This window comes from Squalius cephalus (genome assembly GCF_949319135.1).
Source record: "Squalius cephalus genome assembly, chromosome: 18".
In the NCBI taxonomy this organism is placed as follows: Eukaryota; Metazoa; Chordata; class Actinopteri; order Cypriniformes; family Leuciscidae; genus Squalius; species Squalius cephalus.
The window spans coordinates 24,413,345-24,441,165 of NC_137139.1; the positions used below are offsets into that span (position 1 = coordinate 24,413,345).

The 27,821-nt window shown below is 37.6% G+C and overlaps 2 protein-coding genes across 14 annotated transcripts; one reads left to right on the forward strand and one right to left on the reverse strand.

Annotated features, from left to right (window-relative positions):
• Positions 1-2,165: 2,165 nt before the first annotated feature.
• On the forward strand, positions 2,166-8,024 carry tnfrsf9a (tumor necrosis factor receptor superfamily, member 9a). Of its 3 annotated transcripts, none has more exons than XM_079849915.1 (9): positions 2,166-2,507; positions 2,802-2,943; positions 3,692-3,808; positions 3,963-4,100; positions 4,974-5,046; positions 5,152-5,222; positions 5,308-5,349; positions 5,470-5,610; positions 5,696-8,024. In XM_079849915.1, exons 2-9 carry the CDS (start codon positions 2,808-2,810, stop codon positions 5,824-5,826), a joined length of 849 nt encoding a protein of 282 aa, XP_079706041.1. In that variant the 5' UTR covers positions 2,166-2,507; positions 2,802-2,807; the 3' UTR covers positions 5,827-8,024. The 3 variants fall into 3 exon arrangements, with proteins under 3 accessions (XP_079706041.1, XP_079706039.1, XP_079706040.1); XM_079849913.1 differs by having other exon boundaries at positions 2,441-2,507; positions 5,311-5,349; positions 5,696-7,929; XM_079849914.1 differs by having other exon boundaries at positions 2,441-2,507; positions 5,705-6,803.
• ccdc187 (coiled-coil domain containing 187) lies at positions 8,016-27,726 on the reverse strand. 11 transcript variants are annotated; one of them, XM_079849902.1, is made up of 13 exons: positions 27,489-27,707; positions 26,529-26,619; positions 21,333-21,395; positions 19,922-20,051; positions 19,606-19,696; positions 14,091-14,163; positions 11,891-12,937; positions 10,868-10,983; positions 10,042-10,119; positions 9,843-9,965; positions 9,419-9,492; positions 9,251-9,336; positions 8,021-9,163 (listed from the first exon to the last, which is right to left on the reverse strand). In XM_079849902.1, the coding sequence occupies exons 2-13, from the start codon at positions 26,575-26,577 to the stop codon at positions 8,997-8,999; spliced, it is 2,097 nt and encodes a 698-aa protein (XP_079706028.1). In that variant the 5' UTR covers positions 26,578-26,619; positions 27,489-27,707; the 3' UTR covers positions 8,021-8,996. The 11 variants fall into 11 exon arrangements, 10 of the variants coding, with proteins under 10 accessions (XP_079706033.1, XP_079706034.1, XP_079706029.1 ...); XM_079849899.1 differs by having other exon boundaries at positions 14,085-14,163; XM_079849907.1 differs by lacking the exon at positions 11,891-12,937 and having other exon boundaries at positions 8,016-9,163; positions 14,085-14,163.
• Between the last annotated feature and the right edge of the window lie 95 nt (positions 27,727-27,821).

A 27,821-nucleotide genomic window follows, 5' to 3' on the forward strand; every position in this document is an offset into this window, starting at 1 on the left:
AGTGTAAAGTTTCTTTGAAGATCTTTTTTTATGGTAAGTTTGAGACACTTACTGGCATTGGTACAGAAGTGTTTCCCCTGCTACTGTACATGTAGGCATTTGCATGAGTATGCTGTGGACCCTGCTCTATCTCTGACTCAGTACTGCAGCTTCACAGTATGAGGAAGTGACACGCCTTCTGTAGCTTTTAACTTTTAATCCCCTCGATTGTGTTTGTCTAAGACAACAAACTTGTAACTTAAAAAGAGAGGAAGTGTGACAAGTGGAAAGAACAGATGCTGCTGGTGATACTTAGCCATGGTTTGACACACAGATGTATATCTCTTAAACTTAGCAAGGCGTGTGCAATATGTGCGATGAGTGTGATGCTTAGACACGTTTTCTTGCCACTTCAAATGACACCCAGGCAGTTTTTTAAATGATCTGCGTATGACGCAGAGTGGGTGTCATTTAACCTTCTAATGAAAAGGTTAGTGTGGGAGTGTGTGATGTGATCAGTGTAGGAGGATATGTCAGAAGATTACTAGCCTTCTGTTTTAGTTAATTACATGACATAATAGTATTTTAGAATAGCACTGACTTGACCCTAATTTCTGTAAATGATGAGAGTAGTCTGACAAACTAAAAGACAAAAAGTGATTCAATGAAATGCTATCTGGAAGTATTATCACATTAGATATGAGAATTGGTGAATTGGTTTTAAATGAAATGCAGCTTATGAAGGCTGCACCTCTGCGTATCATTCATTTGACATAACTAAGTGATAGAGATGTTTAGCCACATCCCATTAAAAGACAATGGCATTCCTCTCAGGTGAGCTACAGATGAGCGCACCTGGTCTCACAGCTCTGACTGAATAGCCCAGTACTTGTAACATATACAGTATGTCTCTCAAAGAAACTGTCATTTCTTTATTATTTCAATTCACTGTCTGGAAGATGAGATGATTAATGTATGTCTGGAGGTTAGCCTACTGTTTCCTGCATAGAAACATTTCAGGTAAGTGGGGTTTTTTCTTTTACTTTTTGCAATCAATCCTATTTCCTCATTTCTCAGCTGTTAAACTTTTGTATTTTTCCATACATTTTTGTATTTTTTTTTCACTCATCAGCTGGAAAAACTGATTCCAATGATATCGTTCCTCTGTTCCCACCAAGTCAACTAAATTGACTATGTTAGCGTCCACACCAACGCACGATTACATTGCTTATTTTAAGCATGCTCTTCAGTTATGTCAGTGAACGGGCCTTTTAGCCTACACAGTAAATTTACCATGCATTTGCGCACAAATTATCACAATGTTCAAGATGTTTAAAAACTACTTGATAGACAGCTAAATGCTTTGATAAAATGCACGTGGGGTGAAATTGGCTAGCAGAAATTTCTTCAAAACACCAACTGTCTGAAAGTCGCTAAATGATTCACCCACTATAGGGCCTATACAATATACGATCCCTGGAACTTGGGATCTGAAGGTTTTTTTTTAATGCTTTTTCATTTCATCAAGTGCTTTAACGACCACTCAACACTCATGTGTTGCTTTATGCACTCAAAAACATTTTGCCCTGTATATAGCCTATTTAAGATTTATGTATTTGAATTGCATATAAAACATCAATCCATTTAATTTAATTTTAATCTAGCATAAATATGTTCATTGTGAAAACAATCAAATTTACTTTCAAATATTGCTGGATGTGAAACAAGCGACATTCAATTGGTTAAAAATGTATGAGATTGTTTACCTATATGAATTATGTATGACTGAAAAATATGCATCACATTAAGTTTATTAGTTTTTTAATGTTTAAACTGTAATCCGAATAGATGGAAATTGTTTATGCAATTCACTAATCTTAAATTTAGTGTGGAAATGTTTACTTGTGTTGCTGTAAAAAAACACATAATGATAATAATAAAGTCACATAGCCTACTCGGGACAATGACTCGGTAGCCTAATCACCCGATTCTTAAGAATAGCCTGAGGTTACTGCCACTGTATTTCAGACCTCTTTCAAGATCCGTCCCAAAGCCAGGAGAAAGAGGAAAATTATTTAAATATTGGGGAAGTCGAAATACTATTCTGCAGAGTTTCTAAATGTGAGTGACATGGCACTAAGTGATGCTCATGAGACCTTTTGTACAACACTGAGTCATGATGCGTCATTAGGCAGAAGTTGTAGCCAGGCAGGCAAAATACCAAGTCAATAACGTCGATCGATCGATCTTTCTATCAAATCTTCGCTTCTTCCTGTATTTAATTATGTTTCGCGGTAACACTCCAAGCTCGATATTAAAATGTGTGAGGAGAAAACACTCGGCAACTGAGGACAAAGACGAAGTAAAGATAGAACAGAGAGAAAGAAAAGAGAACGTGCCATTTTGCTCACAACAAGCCACACCTACTTTGTCAGCTGTTTTGTGTGCGTGTTTTTAAATCATGAGCGGAGTGAAGATTCTCATCTTAGTTCGTGTTTTCTTTGAGTCAGGACCACTACACTAAAACAGTAAGAGAAAATATTTATTCATGACTAATTCATTAATAAGAAATATATTAATAATTGTAATGTATTACGTTAACATATTAACGTGTAGGCTACATTTAAAAAATATTTAAGCATTTGTGGATTTTAGATGTTCATTGAGTGTTTTAATCATTTAATCATTAATAATAATATTATATCAAAAAGCTAATGCTTATATTTTTCCGTATATGCAGTTAATTAATAATAATTAACTAATAAACAATAATTACTTAATGATGTCCTTTAGTTGGTAATTTGTTTTCTTTTTTTGTGTAGGAAGAAATGCTGACTGCTTTCCGAGGACTGTATGTCTTTCTGATATTCAGTCTAGTGCTGAACTACACTATGGGTTCTGATTCTGGCTGTGGTGATTGGACAATGTCTGGATCCGATGTCTGCTGCAATAGATGCAAGCCAGGTAATAGACAATAACTGACTGCAATGTGATGTGTTATGTAACATAATATGATATCTGTAATACTGACATATTCTTGTAAAAACTTGATCTTAATTTTAGGAAGTTTACAATTTCATAATTTCCCTTTTTTCAATGACTTATTGGAATATTGATGATGCAAAAAAAGCAGATTACAGTTTATCCTTGAAATTATTCATTGGTGACCAAGTGAAGGAAGTTTCAGATGATTTTGAAAGTACCACATGAAAAGAATGTGGTTTAGCACTTTAAAGGGAAATCCATGAAATGTTTTGTCATTGCCTAAAAATCAAACCAAGGGTTGTCCCAACACATTGCACAATACCAGTGCCAGAAATATTGCTGTGAATGAGGAACTCTGTAAAGCTTCCTTGCTTGCTTGAAATGTAAACTATCAAACCTTCTATTCATAAGATGAATGAGATTCTCTGAGGATCTCAGTCTCTATTAGCAGTAATTGTCCTTCTTTTTTGGAGATGTCTTTCCAGATAAGCCAATGTTATGTTGTTTTATGATTGCCATGTCACCACTTTTGGCTTATTTTAGTAAATGTCATAACTTTTGTTTGTTTTATGTTCATCAAAATACTAAAACTTATTTAAATGCTGGGTTTTAATGAGATGAAAAAAATCTCCCTCAGGCTTTTGGACCGCTATATTGTTATAAGAGTGCAGAAGTCATGCGTCAATAGCCTAAGTGCCATACTGTAAATAGTTGCTTGTGGTTACAGGAAACCGCTTGGTGGAAAAATGTGGAACACACCCAGAAAAGCTCTGTACCCCCTGTAAACCTGACACGTACACAACCAGTTTGAACCCCTCCTGTTTGAGATGTACCGAGTGCATAGGTATGATTCTGTTTTACATCCTCTCTGCAATTTTTGTTAAGCGAATAGTTTGCAGTTTGATAGAACAAATGATTTTGTTTTATTTGCTTCATCATAAGCTTTAAAATCATAATCATACTCTGTAAGCATTAATCTTTCTGTTTCATGTCTGTAGGTAAACAGATTACAGTTAGACCTTGCACTATCAGCAGCGATACCGTATGTGGATGCAAGACTGGATATCGGTGCGGAAACGACAAATGTTCATTCTGTGTTACTGAATGCAAGGAGGGGGAGGAGCCCACCGAAAACCGTAAGAATTCCGGACCCTTCCAGGGGCCGTTTACACAACACCATTTTCAAATAAAATCGTATGGCCATTCATTTAGATGACAATGGGGGCCTGAAAATGCACGTTTTTGAAAACGATACGGTTATCGTCACCAAATAAACTGCAAAAACGCGAATTTGTGAAGTCATGTGCTTGCGTATTAGGCCTAAATGTTCAGTCTATACAGGCATGTTGTGTTTCTTTACAAAGTGACATTGCCAACTACTGGCCTGACAGCATAATACTAGCCTGACTACGTCAGACTTCGTACTTCCGCTCAATTTCAGTTCGCTTCTGTACTCAGTCTGAGATAGCGACCTATCTTCCCGTTTTCCGCCGGCCTCAAAACAGCCGGCCAATCAACGAACAGAGGGCGGGCTGAGAGCCGTGACGTAGACGCTGATTGTACCGTGGTGGATGCGTACTTGCGTAGATTTACTTCACATAATCTGCAAAAGTCGTTCACAGCCATGTTCACTCTGGTATTTCGCTCGATGGTTTTGTTTTCGCATCATACATGTGTTTACAGTGGAAGTTAGATGCGGCTGAGCATGCGCATAACACACGTCATAACCAAACAATATGTGATTGGCTTACGGGTAACCAATGATTTTAAACTTCAGACAAGCGAGTTGTCCCTTCTGAATTATGCCCTTCCAGACTCTGTCTACGAAGCAAAGCGAAGTAGCAGAGTTTGGTATTACCAGGCTAGCATAATACAGCGTTTTGCAAAAACTGCAAAGCTGTTGTGTAAACGTACATTCAGATTCACAAGTTCTGAAGCTGTTCAATAGGAAATTGCTTGCTGTTTTGCTATATTATTTTCATATAAATTCTTTCATTCAATGCTTGCAGGATTGTGCAGAAAATGTCCAAAAGGAAAATTCAATGACAAAATCCACAGTTACTGCAGAGAATGGAAAAAAAGGTAGCGTACAATTACAGTTTGTCTGTTTTTAAAACAAATATATAATTGATCTGAAATTAGATCTGCATTTGCCATGAAACTCATTCAAACTCATTCATTCTCTAGTTGTCCCGATGGACAGGTGTTGCGCAAGGGAAATGCTACCAGTGACTGTACTTGCAAATATTCAAACGAAGGTAACTAGGAATACAGAAGGACAATATAACTTTGATGTCAAGTAACATGCTGCCACATAATGTAATGTTTTTGTGTCTGTTACAGAAGCAATACAAACAACCTTACATGTTGTGAGCAAAACCAAAGGTAAATGAGAATGTCTAGAATATCTCGTTGCATATCTGTGATCAGCGTACATTATCAATTTAATTGGACTGCGTATCTTTATCTTCTCTAACCTCAAGAATATATTTCTATGACCTCCAGAACAGACAAAATGGCTTCCAGTTTTCATTGCTGGAGGGATGGCAGGGTTGGCTGCCCTTGGTATCATAGCATTAGTGGTTGCATATGTAAAGGGGAAAAACAAAACAGAGAAGAAGCCAAAAGCTGATACCGCTGACCAAGGTACCATTTAAACCTGTGTTCATTTTTTCCTTTCCTACATGGTCATAATGTCTGTATTTACAGTTTTGTTATTTCCTTCTTTTAGACCACTCAGTTGAGTCCAGGATTATGGTAGTGGAGCAGGAAGACTGTAGTTTCCGTCATCCTGAGCAGGAAAAGGGTGGCAGCTCAGAGTCCATCAGTACACAAGACTCAGATTCTAAACTCATAGTGTGAGTTCACTGGACAGCTTTCTTATCTTACTGTAGTATTGCTATAACAGCAAGAGGATAACATCCACTAACAACTGTGAAATACATTCTTGACTGGGTGTCTGTCAGCCATTCCAGCTGGTGTATCTGTGATTAATGGGAACGAAATGGGCATTTTGATGTTGACATTTTTTGAAATGCTAAAGTATAGAGCAAGTTGCTCTTGATAACACAAGATGAAAGGGTTTTCATCGTAGGTGTGCAGTAGCAGACAGTATGTCAACACTTTTATGAGAGTAGGCGTCATCTACTGGTGCTTGCATCACATTTTCAGGTCAAAGCCCTCTTGAAATACCCTGGTGGGCTTCCCCACTTTTCTGTTGAAAACAGCACCTTTTTTCTTAAAAAAAAAAAAGCTGGACCAAGAACATTGAGATGCACTGTATGTTTTACACTGTTTTACACTGTATGTTTGCACTTTACACTTAGTGTTTTTATTTAATAATAGCATTTTTTGCCCAGTTTATGGGCAGTGTATGGTAAATGTGGTTGACCGAGTCATGTTGGAAGTGGACTCAAGAAATAGCAGTGTTGACTATCCTTCTGAAACTGAACTTTTGACCTCATCAAGATAGTAGTGCATTTTACTGTTTTGTACATAGTAGGATTTAAAAGTAAATAAATAAAATTGTCAAGCCTGGGCCAATCTAAACCAGAGTTAACAGAACCATGAGTTATCGTTTTCCATTAATTCACAGTTCGTTCTTTACCCTGGGTTAGGAATTAATTCTGGGTGATTAGGTTTTGAAGTTTCACACGCTACGTTTGTAAATCCCGGGTTAAAGTTCTTATTTGCATATTTGCATTGTCAGTATAATTTACTTGACAAACACGCAACTTGTTTAAATAAAGGCTTGTCTCGCTCTTACACATTAGTTGGGCTTATTGATTCCTTTTGGTTAGACTTTTCAGACTTTCAACTGTAAGAATAAAAAATATCTCCGCTCTAGTGGGTGTGTTTCCGTCACTGTTTGACAATGACCCTTTTATACACTGAAACAAAATAGAGCACGTCTAGGTTGCTATAGCTACACAGCTTAGGTTGGCCTTCACATTCTAACATTGCATAGTTTCACACTGTATACATTTGGCACAACAATGTCGTGGGGTGAATGTGATTTCGCCAACAAAATTCCACGCAACCAATCAGATTTGGGGGACAGTTTTATGTCAAGTAGGCTTACGACTAGGGTTAAGTACTTCTACGTCGGTATTATTCACCTACATGTATCATTTCCCTCTGATAAGTCATGGGTAGGGGTAGGGATATGGTTAGGACTAAATTTTCAAACAGGAATGTTGTTCCAGAAACACGTCTTGCGTGTAAAATCACACAAAAGACAATAGCTTGGTGTTAAGGTCAGTATGAAAAGCCCTATAGAAGTAAATGGGAAGTAAAAATGCATTATAGTGTGTGTGCTGTAAAACAAAAGTCCCAGGTTGCCCCAGTGGCCATATAATCCATGTGTTGGGAAATTTCCAGTAAGTAGTTTTAGTTCATGGGGCATATATTGGTCAACCTAATCTAATCTAAAAAAAAAAGATTGTTCAATGAACTGTATATTCTTAAGTTGTTGGGTGACTCAGCGGGAGTTCCCTGATGACCAGCTTTGAACAAAACCATACTGTACCTGTAATATGATCAGCATAGAGTTAACCTTGGAATTACGATGAATCATTTTGTATTCTGGTTTCATTTTCATCTCACATCTCAGGCAAACACTAACATGTGCTGACATGTTCGATTTAAATCACTGCATTCACAAAAAAAGCTGACTTTTTTTTTTCTTGGCTCCAGGGAGATGAATTGTATTTATATACAGGGCATTATAATCATAACAGCAGTGAGGAGGGAATGGAAAAGCTGGTGGGCGAGTGATGCGATGATCTTAGTCTTCAACGGTCAAAAAGGTCACCCTATTATGCGTCACAATGGTTTTACTATGTAAAGCCCTGTATAGACTAATCATGTTTATAAAAGACCAACCAAAAATAAAAAATCCCAGCACAAGTTTCGCTTTGTAGGAAGAGACTGTCTCGCTGAAACTTGATGTTTGAGGTGCTTCCCACAGAGATTTGCATGAATTTGTTAGTAAATAGGGAAAGTCTTAACCTCTCTATCTATAGTCCAAATTTAAATCCACACAATTTCTGCAGTAAGTGTAAAAAGTGTTTATTGATATCTTTCTGACATCCAGAAAGATATTGATATTATAATTGTATCTGTCTTCTGTACAAAGCATTTTTTAAACATATAGTCATTGAAGAAGGCATACAGATTCATAACAAATTTAACATTGCTGTCATAACAGTACTGAATATACTGGAAACATATAATAGTGACACTCAGCATCAGTACAAAAATACAATACAAAAAATGTGTGTTACATTTCCTCCAGTCTTGTAAAACTATGCATATATAGAATATGCTGATGTACAGTACAAAGAGGGAATATAACTCAAGCCGGAAAAGTCATGTAAACCACTGAATATTATTAGTAATAATATTAAGAATAGTAAACATTTCATTTTTACAATCTGAATGCATGATTTGTTTTTGCAAATTGTAACTTCTTACTATAAGAGACATTCATACATGGGAGACAAATGAAAATGAAAATAACACTTCGGGCAAATTTAGACTGGTGTAGTTCCTGGAACAAAGAAAAAAAAAAAAAGGTACAAGCAATTCTAAAAGACTCCCCACTTAGATATCTTCACAGATTAACATTAATGCAGAAAAACTCCAGAGGTTAACTCAACCATGAGCCAACATCCTTTATCAAAGCATTCTGGTTTTCCCAGAAGTCATGTCTAACGCCAGGTTCTATTAGAGGGAGGTTTCCCACTGTGGTAACATGCCAGCCTGCAGACATTACCAGCAGCTAAACAAAAATGAAACCGATAAACCAAAAATGCATGACATGACCTAGACAGATGTTCACTAGTAATGGCAGCACTATCTTGATGGAGTGTCCCTGTTTTGCAAGTTCAAGTCGATTTGTTGGTTACAAAAGTATTCAACAAGTCTTGGAGAAAGCAGAAGACTGGAAAGCCCGAACCTGTCAGTACATGGATGCATATCTTTAATCTTTTATGGTTATGAATTCATTATTGCAGTTCATTTGTCTAGCATCACTGCTGCTTGCAGTTGTCTTTCTGTTTCGAATTTTCCTTTTTCTCCTTGGGCTTTGCTCGTCCCGGTTTGTCACCCTGTCGTTTTGTGGGTGGCACAAAAGTAGGTTCTTCCAAGGGATTGTACAAGCCTACTTGTGATTGTGAAGTTTGATTTAGACAGGGACCTGTAAATTAAACCATTTATAATTATTGTTTTGTTACAATTTATAATTAGGGCAGAAACCATTTGTTATTTGAATGAATGAAAGCACCATTAATTTGTCCTGCTTCAGCTGCATCCTTTCTTTGAAAGGTGGGGTCCAGCTCTTCTGCAATATTCCTGATGGCTTGCGCTTGCCTGTAGCGACACCAGAGAATGTTAAGGGATATTTCTTGAATGACCATATAAGCTGTAATTTATCGAGAAAATAGTGACTTACATTGTCATGGAATTGTGACTAGGGATGAGGTCGTCAACTGGGGATTGAAGACCTTCGGAATCCAGTCTCCGCCTCTGTATGTTCAACAGCAAAATTCACATTCAGAATTCTTTTGTAAAAACAGGTCTAATAAAGGCGGATTCACTTTGCCCCAACAAACACAAAACGGTTCTGGATTTTAGTGTTAGTGTGAATCACCCTTAAAGGAACAATATGCTGATGAATCACATGATGAATTCATGTGAGCAAGTCAAAAGGCATGTTTAACTAGTTTAACAGCACCAATTTCAAAGACATGCATGACCAAAGCAATTCCACAGAGGAGTCATTTTATACACTCAGCAAATAATTTAAATTCTTTTTTAGTTAGTAAAGAGTAAATGGTAAAGCAATAACAAAAGACAAACTCTAAAAGTGTGGCTACCTGTCTGTCACATGCTGTTCTCCTGTCATTCTCCCTGTATTCCCGCCCAGGTCCAACAGGTTCCAGCTCACGAGATCTCCGTTTAGCCTTTATCTCCTGTTTCTGCATGAAACGTGCAATTTCCTATCACAAAACGAGAAATTAATTACCCACTTTTCATGCGTTGGGAAAGCAGCCCTTTCATTCAACCTCTTCGCACCTCATCTTGAGCAACCTGTGCCGCTCTGAAGTCTCCAACAGGACAGTCCCTTCTAAGAGGAGAGGAACCTGGCTGAATCTATGAGAGAAGAGAAAAAACAACTTCAGCTTACATTGTTTTATTTTAGTAATTTTGCTACTGTCAATGATGGGATTACAAGACTTCATTTCTGAGGACTAATAGGGGTACGTTGGTATATACCAGGGGTGTCCAATCTTGCTCCTGGAGGGCCTCCTTCCAGCAGAGTTTAGCTACAGCCCTAATTAAACAAAAAACCTTAAAAGGCATGTGTGTTGGAGCTAAAATTGGCAGGAAAAAGTCGATCCAGGAGCAGGATTGACTAGTGTATACAAGAGTGGACAAAAGTGGTGTCCGGCTTAGGAAAATTGACGCCTTTATTCAAATATTATTAACAATGCTGTAAGCATATTATGTAGTTGTGCTTGAAGGCAATTGTTTTAATTGTGATGATGGAACGAAACATGCAAAAACAAGAGAGAACAAACAAAATATTAATGATTATGTTGATTATTGACAAACTGATTATGTTGTAGTCAATGTATGCGTTTTCCTGAGATTTTAATAGAATAAAACATGTAGCTGTAGTTTAATTTTGAAAGACAAATACCTAAGCCAAGTTAAGTGTTCTGTTCTTCCCTCCTATTTAAAATATATTTAAAAAAAAAAATCGAAAATATTTTCCTCATATTTTGATGGTTTAATCAAACTTGTACAGTCATTAAAACCAAATATCCCCTCCGGACATCACTTTTGGCCACTACTGTACTGTGCTGTACTGTATATTTGCACTTTTAGTTGAGTTCACCTCTTCGACCAATCTCTCCTCCTCTTCCTGAAGCCTGCGGGCCAGCTCCTCATCCTCCAGCACTTGCTCCAGCTCTCCCAAGTCAAGAGCAGCCATTCCACTCCTAAAAGCAGATCCTGTTAGGGAAAGAGGTTAGAATCAAAACCAGGTAATGTTGAGACAAGACACCGGGTTTTCAGACCACCATCACCTTCAACCAGTTGGGCCTTCAACCAAAGCTGGTGTCTATTCCTGCTCCTGGAGGGCCACTGTCCTACAGAGTTTAGCTCCAACAAACCTACATTTGGAAGTTTCTGGTAATCCTGAAGACCGTGGCGGAGTCCAAAAACTTAGGCAGCTGACTTGTTGCTTAGCTGCCTTATGGCAATGACTTTGCAGGCAGTGTTTGCACATAAAAAAATAAAAAAAATAAATTAGCGTTCTGATGGAGGCATCTCAGGAGACAGGAAGTGAAGCTAAATTGGATTCGGACGTGCCTTGATGCCTTACCTTGGAATGCAGCATTTTTTGTTTGTTTTCAGACGCAGCCACAGGTGTGTTTGATTAGGGCTGGAGCTAAACTCTGCTGGAAGGTGGCCCTCCTGAAACAGGATTGGCCGAGGCCATCGAACTTTAAAAGTAGGTAGATTTCCTATTATTAAACAGTAGGAATCTTACTGAGTAGATTATATCCCCTGGAAACATACCTCAAAGGAGACAAAGTAAGAGCCAAATCAAAAAGAAATGCAAGAAAATCCAAGCATATGTAACGGTGAGGTACTAAAAAAGAGAAAACAACTGATGCTGCTGTAGGAGAGATAGAAGAATTTTGAGGTTTTTGAGTAACGAGGATGAGATCTGGAGGAGGGGTCAAGCTTGAGAAAAAGCAGATCACACCAAAAAAAAGTCTCCACTTCTAAAGTGTACACCAGAAGGACGCAGGGATGCACAGGAGTTCTTGTTTACTGATTGGAGATGATTGGAAAGCAATGAGCAGATGTAGGGACAGGCTCAGCCGCACTGCAGAGCTCAGAGAGAGGTTACCTGCTCCGGAAGACTGGAGTCTCTGCATCCGTCTCTCCCTCTCCATCTCCTCCTCTGTGCTCGATCTTTCTTCCTCAAAGGTCTGCCAGCGCTCGCTTTGACTTCGCCTCACTCTACGCTGTCCATGCCTGTGGTCCCCGTCTATCCTCTCATCCTCGGCTAATGATCGAGCTCTCTGCCGTGTGTTTCTGACTCTCACCATCTCCCTCAAACGATCCTCCACTTCCACCTCCATCAACTGTGGTGCTCTAGTCTGCTGTGAGGGGGCGTTATTTGAGAGTCTTGCTCTAGCCAAGTTAGAATCATCTACGCTGTATGTTCTGCTACCCTCACGCACCGATGTCCGCCTGACATTACCATGGTAGCTACGTCTCATTGAAATGTTCCGTTGAAACCCCTGAGCTTGAGTCTGGAGACCTTGAGTTTCTCTGAGGTGTGTGTGATCATCCCTTAATATTCCTGTAGAACATGGAACTCTTTCCCTAGTGTCACTATAACCACTTTTGCTCCTCCGTTCATCCGGGAAATGAACATGTCTTTCCCTAAAACTCTCCCTACGTCCGCAACCATCTCCCTGCCATGTTCTGCTATGATCCTCCCTCACACTGCTTTGGCGACTCAGCCTCGTTCCAGAGACCTGCTGCTTCTGTTGCAATATTCTCTCAAGTTTATAGACGGGTTCAAAGAGCTCATCCTCAGAGCTGTGGCTGAGGTAGCCTTGCTCGCTCATATCGTTCTTTATGAGCTTGATGACATCACCCCATCCACCCGACAGGTGTGAAGATCTGCTGCTGCTGCTCTGGCTGGTCAAGCTCCTGTCGTCCTGCTCTAAATGTGTTCTGGAAGGTCTGCCGACCAACTTCCTCTGCCCTACAGTGGGTTTGCTGTCCTGCCGTGTGACTGTAGGCCTACTGTGCTCAATCAGGTCCTCCTCAGAGTCTGAGAAGGTGGGCGAGGAGGAGAGCTGCCATCTTCTAGTTGGAGACCGGTTGTGAGGAGCGTGAACATGCTGGGGTGAGTATGGACGAGCAGGAATGCTTTTGGATGCTTTAGTGAAACCAACCATGCAAACACAAAGCAGGGGATTTGGGAAATTGTTAGAAATTGGGTGGATGCAGAATAAAACAATTAACTCATGAAGCTCTGTTTAGAAGTTAAAAGGACAAATGAACCATTAAAACATGCATTACATGTCAAACATAAACATGACGTGAAAATGAAATTAAGGATGATTCAGGGTGTTGTTAGTATGCTAATAAAAGTTCAATGGAATAGTTGGATTCAAGAAATTATTCAAGATAATATTCTGCCATCATTCATTTTATTGCAAGTCATAAAGGTTATGGAGTAACCATAGAACCTTTCAAACAGGAAACAAACATGAGTGAATAGGACATTACACTAGGGATAGTCATCATCCCGTATGAGGTCATGTCTTGTGGGGTATAAAAAGCAGACAAAGCAGCTGGCTAGCTATATGCGTCATACAGTATGATGGATACATTAACAATACACTGCATGTTGAAACAAAGTTTATTTGTGTGTTATTTTAGTAGATTTAGTATTCCAAATTTGCACAAAGATGATGGACTACTCTTTGGGGATGAAATTGCAAGCTGCTAAGATGTCAACATCACCCGTGTCACATTACTGCAAATCAAATGCTTATATGGGAAACAACCATTTGACTAAAAAATGAAAATGCATGTGACAAGACATTAAGACATAGTCACAATGTTTTTGGGATTTCAAAAGAAATTTCCTATGGACATATTTACTACTTTACAGGAAAGCAACTGTTTTCAGAGTAAGAGGGAGATAAACAGAAATATCGTGCTACAGACAAAAGAACTTTAGTAAATCTCCGTAAGGTCTGTTTCATACATTGTGTATCTTCATCCAGTTCACTGGATGAAGGGCTCAATCCAGATGATTTAAAGAGTTTATAGCTGTATAGGGTTCAAGTTTAGTGTCAATGTAAATGTGACCCCCTCGTCATGTAAACCAGATTTCACACTTCTGATAATCAATAAAAAGCATGATTCACTTCATTTTCTAATTCTATACAAGAGCGCAGCGCTATTGCACAACAGAAACACTAAGTGTGACTGTGAACACAGAATCGGCTCAAGTATACCTAACAAACCTATTTCATAAAAACACTCCAATAACACCATGAATTTAGTTATTTTACCTTTACCATCTTTATTTTGGTAACTGCTCCTGTGTCTCTCACAAAGCTCTTCCTCTTCCTGTATCCTTTTTGCAATTTCCTAAAAAAGAAAAAAAAGAAAACCTAAATGAATTATTACAGATAATAACGTTCAGTGGAACTGTTGGGGTTTACAAATTTTTAATAAATACAGAAAATCATGTAAAGTATGGCTGCAGATTATAGTTGGGGAAAAAAAATACTGGTCTGTGTGATGAATAAATTTACCACAGTAGCACGCGTGCGATAGTTTTGCATGTGTGTGAGAAAGAGCCGCTATCTGAGGTTAATCTAAGGCTGCACGATTAATCGAAATTAATCCGAATCGCGATTTGGCTTACTACGATTATTTTTTTTAAAACTCAACGTTTTGATTTAGTAGGCCTATATGCGCAGCACTGAGATTGGATCGGTTTGCAGTAAATGCTGCTCCATCTCTTCTGTTAACATGCATTTGAAAAAGCAACAAGCGCCAAACATCTTTCTGTAATGAGAAGCGTTTACAAACCAGTTGTCCAACAGAAGAGAACTTAATGACAAGTTTTTACTCCAAACTTCATAACGCCAATCGAGTGTTTGAAATAACTTTATTATGAGATCTGACGAGGCTTCATATCATAGAATGAGGCAGAAATTATATTATTTTATAATATTCTAAACAGTGACTGTGACAAGACATTAAGACAGTCTTGTTATCAATGTTATTTGGATTTCAAAAGAAATGTCCTTACAATGAACATCTCGCTTTGCAATAGCCTATAAATATACTTCATTCTTATGAAAATACCCAAGATTTCTAGAGGAACACTGATAAAACATGACATTAAACATACGATTGCAACAATATATATTTATCAGTCAAAACGTCTCAATCTGTATCATATGAGAATAGTTTTTCTCCAGTGTAGAGAAGTTTTCTCTCTCAGTTGGATGCATAAGATTTCCTGACAAAAATTAAGAAATTACGTCACATAGTTTTATTATAATAATTTACAATTTTATAATAAAACTTTAGACCTTTCTAAAGATTTATTGGAAAATTTAGATGCATTTTCAAGTGCTCAACCAAAATGGATGGATGTTGTTTGGATTGTGGTTCAAACAAAATTAACTTGATGTTAAGCAAGAGGTGTTATGTTCCTGCAGTCTGCCATTTTAGGCAAATAAAACGTTTATCTGAAAACATTTCTGGTTAAGGTTAGTATTTTGTGTGCCCTGTATGGAACATTCATGTCCTTTATCAGTCACATGTCTGTGATTAACTGCACTACTTGTGGTAGTTTTCAAATAAGGTAACAGCCGTTTTATTCTTGTGCTACAATTGTGTGGCCAGTGCTACAAAAATGTCAACGTCTGTAGCACCAGTGCTATGTGCAAAAAAAAGTGAATGCACAGCCCTGCTGTACTGGCACGTCAAAACGCTCGGTGATGACACATTGAGGTGAAACCCAAAGCGTGGGTTTTTCTGACAAAAATATATCCACCCACGTATTCAGCATAGACACAAGTGAAGACGGTGTACGTCAACAGAGGGGAATTTCCATGCTTACGTATAAAAGGCCTAAAGACCTGTCAGTTCTTATAGCTAAAAGCCCACCATGCAGAATATTCAAACAGCCACATGCTCAGCTTGCAACAAAACTGGCAAACAGAGGCCACAATGTATCTCACCACTGACCACAATGACTCAGAAGTTTCCACTGACAATGTACCATCGAAAATGATCTAAATTAAACCAGTTACAGTACGATTACCGCACTGATCTTATCTTTAATCTTCTCACATGACTATCATCATGTAAATAAAGACCAAATTAATACACATTTTATAATAAAGTTACAAACTATGATTTCTACAAAAGCATTACTTTAACTCCAACATTTTTGTATGCTTGTAAGAAATTAGCAAAGTCACTACTAGCGCCTCACTTGGTTACTTTTTGAAACATTTACCTGAAATACTCTAACTGTGCTATAAAATGCATGTCCTATAAAGTCTTGCAAAAACAGCTATAAATGTGACAATACACTGTCTGTGACAGAGATTTACAGGACTTGACCAGAAGATGGCAGAGTTCTGCCTCATTGACAAAACTACAGGTTCATTTCTACAATCATATCATTTACACTGAGCTAAAAATCTGTACTTGGATTCAAATGCTGTTTACACACATAAACATGAATGAAAAAAATGCAAGACTTCAGGAGCTAGACTGATTATTTATAACAAAGTTCTCGGACCACAAGGGTGTGCTAAGGCGCCTGTGGAAAAAATTGAGAGAAAATAAAGCAGATTTTACAATGTGTTTTAATAAGCTTTGGATTGATGATATTAATTGTGAGATTTTAATGTTTCTCGAATTTTCTAATAGGAAGAACTAAAAACTAATATAATGAAGAAAAAGAAAGAAATTAGGTCAATTTGGCTATTAACTTCAAATTAAATATTATCAAGAAAATATTTTAAAGCGCTTTGCCTTTGGACAATGACAAATTGCCAGTCATCTAATTTTTGGAAACAACATGCTGTCTGTATAATACCATGTTTATTCCACACACATCATAAATGGGACTGTATACATGAAAATAAAAATCTGCCTTTAATCATTTTAGTAAGGAGTCCTTACAAGCAAATCTCCAGGGGGTCTTTGCTAACCTCCTTAGCAGAGTCTCTCTATGTCTGTTGTCATCAGGTCCTGATGTCCTTAACCTTTAAGGCTGACCTTTCTTACTTCACAGCACTAACCGAATTAACTCCACTGTCCTGGGCTGAGAGATTGTGCCCCACACAGGGACCAGCTCCTGTCTCTAGGGGTCTGACTCAGAGCTCATCTGGCACCTGGACTCTTAAGAAATCATCCCAACAGATGTGGTTTGTTTGTGCACACAACAATTAGAATGGCTGGGTGAGAATTATGTTCAACATTACTCTTCCGTGCTCCTGTATGAGCCTGATAGGACAGCAGGGTCCACAGCAGCGTGTGGAGATGATGTTAAGATGTGACCTGGTGCCTCACAGGCTTTAATTAACACAGGGCTGCAGGGGTGTAAATATTAGTAATTAATGCAGCGGAATGACATTTACTGCAATATGGCAGGCCTATCAGCGCCAAAGATGCGACTCAGGTGTGAAAACACACTCAAAGTTACTAGCAAGTATTAATTAAATGATATTTTATCATGTCTGTTTTATCTTAACTTTTAATTAACACTGCAAAGTCACATTTACACAGTACATTTGTTGCTTTCCAGTAACATATATATATATATATATATATATATAAATATATATATATATATATATATATATATATATATATATATATATATATATATATATATATATATATATATATAAATTTATATATAAATTTATATATATATATATATATATATATATATATATATATATATATATATATATATATATATATATATATATATATATATATATATATATATATATATATAGAAGCAAAACTGTGTAATGTATTTTCAGATAATATAATATATACACATTTACGGTTTATCCTAAAAAAAATATACTAACAATACAAATGGGGTAAACTTTAAATTGAATTCAAGTTGAAAAGTATTAAGGATTTTTAGATATATTTACTGCAAAACAAGACTAAAATGTGCAGCTGGCAGGCCAAGACATGATTCATGAGTCAGAAAATACCCACAGGAACAGAGATCATGTTCACTAGTCAGAAAATATCCTAAATGTCCGCAATTACTTGTTCAGAATAACTAAAATGATTGGACTGTTTTTTAAAAGGCCTCACAGGCACACTGACTCAGATTTATCTGGAATCCACATCTCTGAGATCACCTGTAAATGATAGAAGGTGGTCAGGATCAAATTGCTTGATATGCCAGTGTTCTCTGACTCAATTTTTCTAACTGCTGAGCCAACATTTTTTACAGCTTTGCCACCTGAATCACACGTGACGGGACTCTCCAACTCCCAAGATACTCCCCAAAACACTTATGCTTTGATTTCCACAGTAACCCCCCACAAGCTGTCTGTCTTCAAACAACTCTGAACAAAAGACTCCTTAATCAAGGTTCACTGCACCATAGTTCGAGAGAAAAAAATAAAAGCTGAACAAGCTAATAATTTTTTTCCAGGCAGATTCAGAGGCATTGTTGCTACATGTTTAAATTTCTCACAGACATTTAACTCTGTTCTAGTTTAAATCATGACAATAATTACTCTCATCTATGAATGCAAAACAAAAAGTAGTAATGCATTTATGCTGGAGGTCTAGAGAGAAATGGATTTAGGAGGGTTTAAATGTGCATTTCATATTTTTGTTTAAATACACAGTGCATTTTATTTAATTAATTGAATTGAAAAGGTGAAAACCATCCTTAATATAAACACAATTACAGTTCAAGGTGAATGACAGACATTTTATATTTTTATTGCCATGGTTCTCAACCTTTTTGACTCTTCCTTTATAGGCTACACTATGCCTGATATTTCTGCTGTAATTATGACAAAGCTGCTTGTTTTCAGACTATATATTTACAGAAACTGGGAGTATGGATACAGTATAATACATTTATTACCCATGACTCATTTTGTGATTCCAGAAATTTCAAGAACTGTTTTTCAAAATGAACAAACGTTATTATATGGCTATAGTTTACATGATTTTTTTTTTTTTTAGCATTTTAATTTAGAGTTTGAATATATTAATAATAAAATGAAAATTATTCATTTAAATATTTTTAAGTCACCCCTGGTTGAGTACCAATGGTTTAGTTGTACATGCTCAATACAGGAGGTGAAATATTAGATATGACTTAAGAATTTTTCACACTCGTCTCATTTTAACATACTCCGTTTCAGTCTTTTAGCTACAAACTGTGCAATCTGCTGCCCCAATTCTATTTTAAGTTCCTTACTGCAAATCAGATAAACATTTTGTGAGAGAACTTAGATTTAATATTTCTATTAACTTTGAGTTTTTAGATTTTGCTGATGGTAAACAACTATTAATACAATATTACAAGGACACCTGCAGGGTCTGTTTTTAACCACTATGCCACACCACCTCCAACACAAAAAACTGCTACAACATTTATGGAACCTCATCAAGAAAGCTGCAAATCCATCGAGGTTTGCTTTTATTTCTGGAGAACATTTCCACACTCAGCTTTTTTGCCCACGACTCACTGAACGAGAAGACCTCTGTCTCTTTTTGTGTCCCTGGGGGGGGTATTTAAGGTGGGCTGAAGTTCAATGCATCTGGATTTGATTAATGCACAGTTTTGAGTGTGACTTTTGCTTTATAGCAGCTTGATGCTCATTCCTGTGTGGTCTTTGCCAGCACTTACACTCCACATGAGACTAGCTGAATAAATCAGCTTACTGGCGTCCCACAGTGACTCATTAACTATTGATCCATTTGATGCCTCAGACAAAGCAGTTCAGAGGTATAAATGAAAAACAGAAGGAGTGAAGTTCACTGAGCCTGAAGTGTGTTACACACCTCGTCCTCCATCTCCCTTCTCAGAGCCTCCTCCGCACGCCGCTGGATCTCCTCCTGAATCATTTGTGCGTATTCTGAGTCCCGTTCCTCCCTAATAGAAAAAATAATGACAATAAACAACATGTGTGAAAAAACATGTCTGTTTCCTTAATGTAAGAAGGAAGCACAGAGATTGTCACACTATGGGACAGTGGTGGACTTTGGACATGCTATCAGCTACTGAACTGCTCATATACAGTACATAACTTTGAATAAACACAGTGTCCTATCTGATAGTGGTCTCTGACAGTGTGCGTGTGTGTGTGTGTGATCTTACAGCTGGCGAGTGGCCTGTTGCTGAAGCATCTGAGCTGTCCGCTCCTCCTCATCCTGGAGTCTCTTGGCTACTCTGATGTCCCTCTGCACCAGCTGACTCCTCTGCACATTTGAGTTGTAATACTGCTCAACTGTTGGAGACAGCATGCAAATAAGGTTACAGAAAAGCATGTGGAAGGTACACTGCAGTTCAAAAGTACTTTTTATTTCTTTTATATAGCAAGGATGCATTACATTAATCAAAAGTGACAGTAAAGACATTTATGTTACAAAACATTTATATTTCAAATAATTGCTGTTCTTTTAGTTTCCACAAAAATATTAAAGGTGCATTGCGCAAGTCTCTGAGTTTTTGCAGAACTATGCCCCCTTCTGGCGACACGCGAAACTGCAACCAGAGTTGTGCACGCGGTTACGTGGAGTTTGCGTTGGGTTTTGGGATGAACTAGAAGCCGGTCTCTTTGAATCCATCTTCTACTTTTGCAAAAGTCGCTTGAGTTGTCTTCGCTGATGCGGATAATGGCGGCGAATACACAAACCTACCAGACATAGCCAGGTGAGTGTGAACGCGCATGACGTCACGCCTAGTCGATTCCATCCCGAATCCCTCTTATTTATTTTACTGTACAGGATTATAGAGGCAATCGCAGAGATCATAGAAGGGCTCATTCAGCCCATCAGGCAATTGTTTAAGCATGTATGGGTTAGAAAAACGGGTATTTTTAACATGAAAAGTTGCTTAATGCACCTTTAAGCAGAACTGTTTTCAAAATTGATAACAATAAGAAACATTTTCTTGAGCACCAAATCAGCATATTTAAAATGATTTCTGAAGGATCAAGTGACACTGAAGACTGCAGTAATGATGCTTTTAATAATGATTTTTCCTGCATTTTTGATCAAATAAATGCATCCTTGGTGACTATTAGACTTTTAATAATCTTACCGACCCAAACTTTTGAACAGTATTGTATATCAGGATATTTAAACTTTGATTGATTTCTAAACATCTGACATATGCGAGTGTTTCAATAAATATGCACAGAGAGAGACTTTCCGATTTACATGTAAAGCAACCAATAGCAGATTGTTTTGTTTTTACATGCCATTTAGTGATGGGTAATAGACTAAAATATTAACTCAAATATTAGTGCAATCTCTGTAAACGGCTGTATGGAGAACAATCTAAAACTAAACTCTGTCTTGTCTGACCAAGCAGGATATTTTAATTAAACAGGTAGATTGACTCACGTGAGAGATCTTATATACGGCTACGCCCTTGCATTTCGGGGTGTGTGAATACCAGCCCTCTTTAGAAGTTTACAAAAGATGGATGAATGTGAAGACTGAGAAAATAAGCTTGCTTTAAAATCCTTTAGGTGTGGCAGATGAAATAAGAGAATGGGTCTTACTTTCCTGTTCCTGCAGGTTATGAGCTAGAGCTCCATCCTCCAGTACAGCAAAACACTGGCACACTGCAGACGAGAAACAACACTCAATACAACTGCACAAACATGAATGATGCTGAGTGCTGAACTGTATTTCTTAGATTTTAAAAGTACAGTATCTTTTGCATTTTATCCACAAATTATGAACATTCAAGGCTGTAACTGGAGACTTTGTCAAAGAAAATGTGACAGACTTGGAAATGTGTTCAAAGACTAGGCCTATGTAGTGTTATTTCATGTCTTTAGTGCTCACTTTTGGTAAACTAATTCAAAGCACTATTTTTGTGAAGCCTCATATTTCAAAACAAATAAAAAAATATTGTATCCCTTTAAAAAAAAAAAGTCTTAAATTCTTTATACACCAAGTTTAAAAATGAGACACTCATATTTCATAAAACCATAATAACAGTCTCCATGAAAAAAACGGACCCTGGAAAGTTAAAAACAAAATTACACTTGTGGTTTTGGTCCCGTAAGTGTCACATTTCATTTTAAACCCTGTGTTAAAATAACTGACATCACAGGAAGGCTCTCGCTGCTTTAGGAAAAAAACTTAAAAGAATCTGTGTTGAAAATAATTTCTCTCAGTTTGTAAAACCAAAGTAATTTCTATGGGGCAAAACATTTCAGAGGGTTTAAAACCAGAAATATGAAGATTGAGCTCAGTTTTTTTATTTATTATTATTTTCTAAATTGTCTGAATAGCTCTTTTAGTGGTAGGACTACTGTTCTAGGTGATGAAGATCTGGTCATGCATTATTTTCTGTGGTAATCAGCAGGGTTTTGATGCTGTCGATAGAACCTGGAACATTCCTTTAAAAAACACAAGAAGCAAAAGCATTGAGTGCCAGCCACTAAACTCTAAATTTAACAAATGTTCATGTGAACTGAAAAGTACAGCTCTTAAGTGTCTTTCAAGCTGATATACAACATAGAATCTACAAATTACATAAAATCTATATATGTGAAAGCTGAGCATAAGAGATCTTTTGGAAAAAGTTAAATAAACACTACTTTAACTCCTCAAATCCCTTTAATTTTTTAATAATTTGCTTGATTAATAACATTGATTTATTTTGTGCATTACCATTTTCTTATCCCTTGGGAAACCCACTCTATACAGTGAAACTAAAAATGCTCACTACAGTGTTCTGCATTTACTGACATGACACTGCAGAATCCCTCAAGGAGAAAATTCTACATAGCTTGTGCTACATGTTGTGGTGAATGTTGAGTAGTGTAGATTAACAGTGCCAAGACGTACATCTATGGCTCTCATAAATGCGCAACAAAACTTCAACAAACCCGCTGTGTGTGCCGCCCCTCAGGTTATCCACAAACCATGTAAGCAAAATACAAATTTAGTCAAAAGCAACCTCAAATTCAGGGATATACAAGGCGGCAGAGCCGCAGAGAGTTTCTGAGGGGAACATACAGTCTGTAATTGACACAACAGCTGGAGTCTGAGGCTACAGCGCTAGTGCTGGACCTGCGGTCAGAGCGGAGAACATTACAGACCCTGAGAGCAGTAAAAAGAAAGAAAAAACAAGAAGAGCGTTTTACAAAATCAGCACAACTGCTGGATTAACACTCAAAAACCTGAAACACATAAATGACACTACATCTGATTTTTCTTCAGTGTATCTTAAGCAATTATGCTGAATTAGAGTATCATGAACATAATATCCTAATGGAGACATCCTGACTTCAGCACAACCTCTGACCTGAGCAGCTGGTGGAAATCTATGTATAGCTGAGAGGCCCAGCCATCCTGTCTGGTGGGGTGAAACCTACCGAAACTACCGACCGCCTAAAAATGTGAGCAGAGAAAAATAATCCTACTGTGGGGTCTTCTAAGTTTAAATGCAACTGTTTGGGTATCCAAAAAGACAAATGTCTTTCCTGCTTGAGCCCACCTGCTGCATATTGCGATAACCCATATCAGGTCACACAAGCACATCCCAACAATGCCCTCACACATCCATCCACCCAGAGCGCACACACACATACACGCCTGCACACAGAAGGAATGGTTTCCAGATGTGCCAGCAGCAGAAAAAAGACATTAAGCTGAGCAGAAGGATAGTGAGATTGGTGGCGTTAATGTTGGAGAGGCAGCAGAAAGAAGGTGTACAGATAAGGACAAGAACAAGAACCGTGTTGGTGGTCAGTTTCGTTGTCCCTATTTTGAGACATCCAGTGGCTCTGTAGACTCAGTAGCTGGTTTGTTTTGTCCAGCAGCCAAAATACTCTCAGCCTGGGAACAGGGCATGAATAGAACTCTAACATCAAGAGAATTACACTGCAAAAATATTTGTGGATCCATATATATATATATACTGTATGTGTTTGTGTAAAGGATAAGGCATCAGAATCTGAATCGATGTCTGCATCTGAATCCTTTCAATCTGATTGCAGATTTTGAATTCACTGAAATCCAATGAAAACATTTACATCTACATTTCATTTATTGAGAACAAAATGCATGATATGGCATTTATGTCAGTGTTACAGTGAGAAGCTTAAAAGCAAGCAGTCAAAACACATAGACCTAGATATTAGCACGACCCCCAAGTACATAACTGGAGTTTTTTTTCTTTCTAATATATATAAAATGATGCAAAAAAGTGAAAGCATGCATTGAATGATGCAATGAAAAGCAAGCATATTTATTATATTTGATGATAACTATATTTTAAGCTGTACACTACTTTTCACATGTCAGAAAAAAGATTCCTATTCAACAAATAGTCCTGAACAAAATGTACCACAATTTCCACAAATCTATCAAGCAGAACAATAGTTTTCAACACTGATGTTGATCAGCATATTAGAATGATTTCTGAAGGATCATGTGACACTGAAGACCGCAGTAATGATGCTGAAAATCATTACTGTGAATCATCACCAAGGAATTACTGTGAATCATCACCAATATTGAAAATCATCACCAAGGCTGAATTAAATTCAAAAACAGTAAAAAAAAATGTTACCCAAACTTTTGAACGGTAGTGTATACAGTAATTATTCTCACGTTTCACAAATTATGTAAGATCCTACGTCAGTCGATTCCATTTGGATCAATCTCCATCTAGTTTTCAGACTGAGGTGTTTACATGAAATATATTGGGAAATGATTGGGCTATTAGTCTAGAATATTAAATATACTACAGAATATTAAATGATTAGGCTGCATGTAATCATAGCTACTGTTCTCAGGAAGCATAAGATATGTGAAGCTTATGCTAGCATGCTAGCCAAGTACATACGCCTACAGCCAATCATTAAAAACATCTTGTCTGATTCCTTCAGTCAAAACAATCCTGATAACACAAGAACAACAGAATGAACTACTGACAGTAGGATTTAGTACGTTGATAAGGTTTGGTCAGGAAAACGTATTGGTCTACTCTCTAAACACTGATCTGTCCTTCAAACTACACCTAAACTGATAAGACTGTCATCAAGCTACAGATTAGGCAATGTTTGCCAAAGAATTTCTACTCGTCTTCATCTACAGGCCCACTAACAGTAACAACAGCAAGAGTTCTTAGGTTCGTGTCTCTGAACATGTAGTCAACAAAATAAAAACACTTACAGATTCACACGCTGAAATGATCATCCATTTTTATCCAGTAGAGGAAGGAGAAGCTGTACACCTGCGTTAAACCTCACTTAGAAAGTCTTCTTCTCGACAGCTTAAGCACCTGCTAACCTGCTCTCCACACACTCCTCTCGTTTCAGGAGGAGGGATCGGAGCCTGCAGGCCCGGTTCTGGCCTCAGCGTTCAGGTGTCAGATTGGGGCGTTGGGTGGATTGGCAGGCAAGAGGGTGTGGATATAAAGTTGTCTAACTAGTTTTGCAGAAGCAGAGCCAAAAATCACATGCTCATATTACAAAGACAAATGCATGTTTGAAAGCATATATGAATACTTTAAAAACAAGATTTTTGACGTGTGGAAATTCCTACACCAACTTAAAAGATAAAATAGAGCCGTCATCAGTCACAGACAGACTAACACTGGGACGAGACAAAACAAAAAAGAGCTTGACAGGCTAGTGAGCCGAGACAGGAAGTCTGAGATGGATCAGTCCATCTCACCAAGGCTGTGTTTATTTGATCAAAAACTGTGTCAAAATATAATGTAATTGGTTCCTGTGACGGCAAAGCTATTTCCTTGCTAAATAAAAGTATACATTTATTTCAGAAAAGAAATTCTTACTGACCCCAAACATTTGAACGGTAGTATAAAGTGGTTTGGGCAGAGGTTTCACAGCAGAAATAGGAAAAGGGTCACTGAAAGCAGGGAGTGAGGGATGCAAAGGGGTTAAAGTGCAGAGAGGAAAGAGGCTGCTTTTTCTCAAGGGAACTGGGGTATAGAGACAGCATTCCCAAGACTAGGTCAAGAGAACAACCAGAGCAAAAACACATCCACAGGAACTGATAACAGAAGAGTGAAGACAAAGAGAACTCACTACGATATATGGATTACACAATGTGTTGGGGAACAAACTGAGGAAATGAAAACACAGTTGCTCACAGGCCATGTAAAAAAGGATATTATAAACCCAATGGGAAAGAAACATGGCAAAGTACTGTACACATCTACAAAAGCCTAGACATTAGTTAATTGGGTGATACAGGCGGTATGGTGGTCTAATAGGGTCTTTGTTCAACAGCCAGTGCTTGTTTAAGCGTAAAAACACAAAGCAAAACAATAAAAGCATTGTGTACAGAACGGGAACGGAAAGGAAAATCATAAACATTTCCCCCTTCAAAAGAGGCAGTGGGTCGATCTCAAAATGCATGATTTTTACCTAAGAGATAATACTTGAGCAAACAGGGCCATGTGGAAACGTTCTTTCACCAGCTTTTTTTTGCTTCCGAGATATACAGCAGATGTCTGGAATGTTAATCAGATCTCAGACTTATCAGTATAGAGCATGCAGTACTTTGAATTTGACAGCAGAATGAGACATCTGAAAATCAGAGAGGGAATCAACAATCTAGACCACAGAATGATGTGACGCACACATCATGCATACGCATTATGTGTATCATACAGCAATGTGCACAACTCTTCCTAAATGAAACGGTCTGCAATGCGCACACACAGAGTCATAACCACAAGCAACACGTGCATGTCAGGCAGGTCTTACCCTCCTGGATTCTGGGCAGGTTGGACTGATCCACCTCCAGCTCGGCCATGACTGCTGGCACTGCTCAACAACTCATGCCATTCAGCAACACCTATTCTCATGAAAGACAGACTTTGGTTAGTGCTCAACTGACGGGGCCAAACTAGTTTATTTGGTCACTGTGAGCGTCCAAACAGATTGACAGGTCACCACTGGCTCATTATATACTATTACTTATGAGACATGCATCTAGAGTCATAATTCACTGCAAAGACTGAGCTTTGGCAAGAGCTTTTGAAAAAAGCTGATAAAATATTCACATGTTACAGAACAAGTTAAGTATTATTATTTATAATAGGAATTATTTAAAACAAGACTTTCTCTTAAGAAAAAACATGTAGGCCTATAAATAACCAGAATATGTAGTTGCCTTAAGAAAAATATTTGTGATTTATTTTTTAAATAATACATTTATTGCCTTAAGAAATCATCGATAAAATAAAATAAGAATGAAAGTTAAATAAGCCATTCCATTAAATCACCTGTAAAATAATATAAAATATATTTTCTTAAGAAATGACCTGATACATGTAAATCGTTTAAGATAGTCTAAAACACGATGACTGATTAAAAGCTCAAAAAACAAAAGCTCAAAAGGTTCAAATTTAGGGCCAAAAGATAAGATTATCGACTGTGTTTTGCTACACATTGACAGAAAACATAAAATAGGAATGAAAGACAAAATATATGACAAAGCAGCACGCGACAGCAGTGCTAATGTTAAAGCGCCCTGAAACAAAACAAAGCGAAACTAAAAATAGAGAGAGAAAAAGACAACAAACCGGCTGAAGTGAAATGAATGAGGACAGAGTGGGGAAGACCGAACTTCACATTCCTCACATTTTTCATCTCAATGATTCATCACACAAACACCGAAAACATGATTCACAACAGACACCAAACACAGTCTCTTAACGTTACCTGCTCTGCGCGAGATCTTCACTTCTCTACAAACGCTCTTTTTTATGTTCAACTACTTGTTGCATATTAGGGCTACTCGAAAAAGTTTCATTTCTCAAAAGCTCATACTAGATTTAGCAGTGTCTGAAATAAGCCTGAACTATAATTACCCAGCCTCAAAGTTTCCGACCAGACAGACTGTTTTTGACAACGAGACAATGGCAAGAAGCTTCCACAGGGATGGGAACCCAGCGCGGACAAACTTCTGGACGCTCCCTCCCTCCCTTACATCACACAGGTTCATCCAATCACATCAAATAATAAAAATAAAAAATATAAATGTAAATATAAATA

What these genes read in the sequence shown, in the direction of transcription:
- tnfrsf9a (XM_079849915.1), top strand. Translation starts at nt 2,808, where the DNA reads ATGCTGACTGCTTTCCGAGGACTGTATGTCTTTCTGATATTCAGTCTA. An exon ending in GAGATGTACCGAGTGCATAG is followed by an intron (nt 3,809 to 3,962) that starts GTATGATTCTGT and finishes TCATGTCTGTAG; the next exon opens with GTAAACAGATTACAGTTAGA. An exon ending in AGCTGATACCGCTGACCAAG is followed by an intron (nt 5,611 to 5,695) that starts GTACCATTTAAA and finishes TCCTTCTTTTAG; the next exon opens with ACCACTCAGTTGAGTCCAGG.
- ccdc187 (XM_079849899.1), bottom strand. Translation starts at nt 26,577, where the DNA reads ATGGCCGAGCTGGAGGTGGATCAGTCCAACCTGCCCAGAATCCAGGAG. An exon ending in CCAAAATAAAGATGGTAAAG is followed by an intron (nt 12,938 to 14,084) that starts GTAAAATAACTA and finishes GTTTCACTAAAG; the next exon opens with CATCCAAAAGCATTCCTGCT. An exon ending in TGAAGCAGGACAAATTAATG is followed by an intron (nt 9,164 to 9,250) that starts GTGCTTTCATTC and finishes TTTAATTTACAG; the next exon opens with GTCCCTGTCTAAATCAAACT.